At 54.5% G+C, this 4,435-nt stretch overlaps 1 protein-coding gene across 1 annotated transcript; it reads left to right on the plus strand.

The window, feature by feature from the left end:
• Nucleotides 1–418: 418 nt before the first annotated feature.
• Nucleotides 419–2,586, plus strand: LOC125550514 (lecithin-cholesterol acyltransferase-like 1). The gene is made up of 2 exons (XM_048713529.1): nucleotides 419–1,035; nucleotides 1,503–2,586. The coding sequence occupies exons 1-2, from the start codon at nucleotides 632–634 to the stop codon at nucleotides 2,419–2,421; spliced, it is 1,323 nt and encodes a 440-aa protein (XP_048569486.1). The 5' UTR covers nucleotides 419–631; the 3' UTR covers nucleotides 2,422–2,586.
• The last annotated feature ends 1,849 nt before the right edge of the window (nucleotides 2,587–4,435 follow it).

A 4,435-nucleotide genomic window follows, 5' to 3' on the forward strand; every position in this document is an offset into this window, starting at 1 on the left:
CCGGGGTCCAGCATGCCCACCTCTGCCCACCGGAACCACGGGCGGCCTAGCCGTCACTGGCTGGGGGCCAGGAGGCATCCCGCCCCGACCCGCAGCGGCGAATCTGAATGTAATTTTTATTATTTTTGGTGTTCGTTGCACTGCCAGTGCCACGATTAAATATGAATAGTTTTGGGGCTAATTTTTTGCGGAAAAGCTTATTTAGTGCGAGGCGTAGAGATGGTCGAAGCTGGGTGCGTATGAACAGAGCAATCGATTGCACGGCGCATAGTAACAAGTAGCAGCAACGCAGCCTGTGCAGTGAGTGACTGGTCACTGTCCCCACTTAATCGCAGGTAGGCTACCACGGAACGCTACGCGGCTACGCAGTACTGTGGCGTGATTAAGCAGCAGTTAGACGCGAATCGATCGCAGATTCACAGCGCAGCCGAGACTACCGACCCCTCCAAGGACGACGTAACTACCATTTCCACCGTACGCGCGCCCTGCCTTTTTAGCCACTCCACAAGCGATCCGATCCCAAGAGCAACACCCAAGACAAGCATCGCCACACAAAACAGCGACCACCAAATCCAAAAACAAGCAAGAGACAAGCAAGAAAACCCAAAAATCGATCATACAAACACTCGTCATGGAGAGAAATCCACTACGTACGGTCGTGCTGTTAGCTATGCTGTCGCTGAGCTCGTGCTGCGCCTCGTCGACGGGCGGGGGCGGCGGCGGGCAGCTGCTGCACCCGGTGGTGCTCATCCCGGGCTCCGGCGGCAACCAGCTGGAGGCGCGGCTGACGGACGACTACAGCCCGTCCAGCCTGACCTGCCGGGTGTGGCCGCTGGTGCGCGGCCGCGGCGGCTGGTTCCGCATGTGGTTCGAGCCGTCCGTCGTCGTCGCGCCCCTCACCCGCTGCTTCGCGGAGCGGATGATGCTCTACTACGACCGCGACGCCGACGACTACCGCAACGCGCCCGGCGTCCACACCAGGGTCGACGACTTCGGCTCCACCTCCACCCTCCGCTACCTCGACCCAACCCTCAAGTAATCCAGCTCTTCTTCTTTTCTTCTGCTCCCTCAGTTCCAAATTACTCGTCGTGGTTTTTATTCAAATTTAAACTAAAATCACGACGAGTAATTTGGAACGGAGGGAGTATGTGTTTACGTCCATGGCGCAGACGACGTGGATTTTTAAAGCCTGCAGCCCGGCCCTGCTATTATATCTCTGCAATATTGCTTTAAGATCTATGCGACACACTAACTTTCTCTCATATAGACTCTTGAAGTTCAAACCTTTGCAACATGGCAAACTGTCCGACATAAACTTTTGACAAAAAATTCTCAAAGATTTATCCTGAATTCTAGTTAGAAAGTTTTGTCACGCTGAAAAGGTTTGAACTTCAAAACATGTCCTATGTGAAAGAAACAAAAAAAAGAAATGTGATTGCATGAATCACGATGCGGGGAATGGACCAATGACAATGACATTACATGCCAAAATTGGTGTGCAGACTCCTGACGGGGTACATGGACGTCCTGGCGACCACGCTGGAGAAGGCCGGGTACAAGGAGGGGCGCGACCTCTTCGGCGCGCCCTACGACTTCCGCTACGGGCTGGCCGCGCCGGGCCATCCCTCGCAGGTGGGCAGCGCCTACCTGGAGCGCCTCCGGCTACTGGTGGAGTCCGTGTGCGCGGCCAACGGCGGCAGGCCGGCGATCCTCATGGCGCACAGCCTCGGCGGGCTGTACGCGCTGCAGTTCCTGGCCCGCGCCCCGCCCGCCTGGCGCGCGGCGCACGTCAAGCGGCTGGTGACGCTGTCCGCGCCGTGGGGCGGGTCGGTGCAGGAGATGCTCACCTTCGCCTCCGGCAACACCCTCGGCGTGCCCTTCGTCGATCCCTCCCTCATCCGCGACGAGCAGCGCAGCTCTGAGAGCAACCTCTGGCTGCTGCCCACGCCCAAGGTCTTCGGCAACACCACGCTCGTCGTCTCCCAGCGCCACAACCGGACCTACTCTGCCAAGAACGTCACGCAGTTCCTGAACGACATCGGGTTCGCCGACGGGGTGGAGCCGTACCGGACGCGCACACGGCCGCTCGGCGAGGTCCTGCCAGAGCCGGGCGTGCCGGTGACGTGCCTGGTGGGCACCGGCGTCGACACGGTGGAGAGCCTCGTGTTCGGGGACGAGGGGTTCGACGCGGGGCCCGTCAAGGTGGTGTACGGCGACGGCGACGGGACGGTGAACCTCGCCAGCCTCATGGGACCGATCAAGGCCTGGTCCGACTCGCCGGCGCAGGTCCTCGAGGTGGTGGAGCTGCCCAATGTGTCGCACATGGGCATCCTCAAGGACAAGAGCGCCCTTGATCAGATCCTCAGGATTCTCGATTCCATCAATCTAAACGCCACGAGCACCACGACCTATCAGTCTTAGAACAAATATGTTTTGCAACCGTAGGTTTTTTTGGGGTCTTTTCGTTGGGAAAATGTTGTTGAGATTTGCTAGCTAGTGGCACTTGCCAAATGGGAGTAGAGATCAACCATGTTCTTATTGACTTCAACAAGGGTTCAACAAAGAGGCATCTAGTGTTGGTCAGAATAGAACGCGCGGGGATACTTTTTTTGCGAAACAAAGGATTACCCCCATCTTTTTCATCATAATGATGCATGCAGCCATCTTATTAAGCAAATATCCAAAGAGTTTATGATATGGTACAAACTCGCTCGGAGCTAAAAAAGTAAATTTAAGATAAAAGTTGCCCGGCAAAAATAGGACGGGATGACTAAACACCTAGACCTAGATCCATGTTTTTTAAACTCCTTGGATTTGAGGAGTTTTTTTTTCAAAAAAAATGAGTTAAAGTTTGAAAAGGTGTTTAAGAAGTTAAATTCAATTAGAGATGCCCTAAAATAGTTACTCCCTCCGTCTCACAATATAAGATCATTTTTGACACTATAATGATGTAAAAAATGGTCTTACATTTTAAGACGGAGGAAGTACTTTGTGTCTGTACAATGGGGATTCGCTCTTTTCCTTCCCTGTTCCTTGTACCTGGACAAAATGTTGTATTTCTATTATGTGACTACTAACAAAACGTGCATTAGCCCGGTTCGTAAAAAGCTGAATTCTGATTCGTCGACAGGGAGCTTAAATATCATGGTTCACCCTTTCTCCGAATACTCATGTAAAAAGCGTGGAAGGTTTTTCATCTCTACTTGTTATATAATTCTGGTCTGACAAAACATTCTCCTGTCGACGGAATTTAGTGAGTAGGCGAGCTTTCCTTTTCGAATAGAAGGTGACATGCCAACCATTTCCACGTGGCAATACCTTCCACTCTTCCTCCTACATGAGTATTCAGATCGGATCCAAATTGATTCGAGCAGCAGACAGCAGTACAAGTACGGCTACGTGCCTAGAGGCACAAAGCAAGAAGGGAAGAGAGAGAGAGAGAGAGAGAGAATGTCCTTGAAGCTTCTCCGGCGGCATACCGCCGGGCAATGCCACTTCTTATCGCTGCTGCTGCTGCAGCATCTCGTTCCCGTCCTCCTGCTCCTACCGCCGTCACGCCCGGCGTCAGCGGCGGTGTCGACGGTGGTCAGCCACCTGCCAGGATTCAAGAGTTAATTGTAAAAATCCATCACATTTGCGGCTAGATTTGCAGAAAATCACCAATTCGTTAATCCTTTGCAGAAAACACCAAAATATTTGTTAAGTCATTGCAGAAAGCATTGATCGGATGATTTAGCCCGCTTAATCACTTTCTTACAAGTGGGACCAGATTGTAAGGAAATGACTTAGCAAAAAAATAACACATACACCCTTTAGATCTAAAAACAAAAGCAATCAGATCCTGGCGCTTGGTCAAGGTCGTACGTCGGCGTCACCATCCACCTCGCCTCCCCTCTCCCTCTTGAGGCCATAAAGGGCGCCGGGATGGCCGCCACGTAGGGCCCCGCGCGCGGGCAGGCAGATGGCCTACGACAGCGACGAGGAGGGCATGGGCAAGAGCTGCTGGCCGCCCGCCGCCGCATCCGGCCATGGCGGCGGCGTGGTGCAGCTGCTTGACGTCAGGAGGGAGATCTACGACTGCCTGCGGGCCGTCGGCAACCAGGAGGCGCTCTCCGACCCCTTCTTCGACCGCGTGCTCGAGGACCACGACCGCCTCCCGCCCAGGTCCGTCAACCTGCCCCAGCAACCTGAACCCGCCGCCGCCGACATCAAACCTTGCTCTCTACGCCGCATTTTTAGTTGGCCCTGTTTCTCTGACCAAGCCCTCTGTTGGTCTGTGTCCGGCGGGTGCAGCTACTACATCGACGTCGACGTGAACCAAGGCGGAGGACGTGTTGTTGCGCAAGCGCTTCGTCGACGCCGTGGCGCACCTCGGCATCAAGAACGCCACCGTGCCGGCAACCCGGCCTGGGCGCCACCCTGCCGGATAGATGGC

Source organism: Triticum urartu, chromosome 4, assembly GCF_003073215.2.
Source record: "Triticum urartu cultivar G1812 chromosome 4, Tu2.1, whole genome shotgun sequence".
Classification (NCBI taxonomy): domain Eukaryota; kingdom Viridiplantae; phylum Streptophyta; class Magnoliopsida; order Poales; family Poaceae; genus Triticum; species Triticum urartu.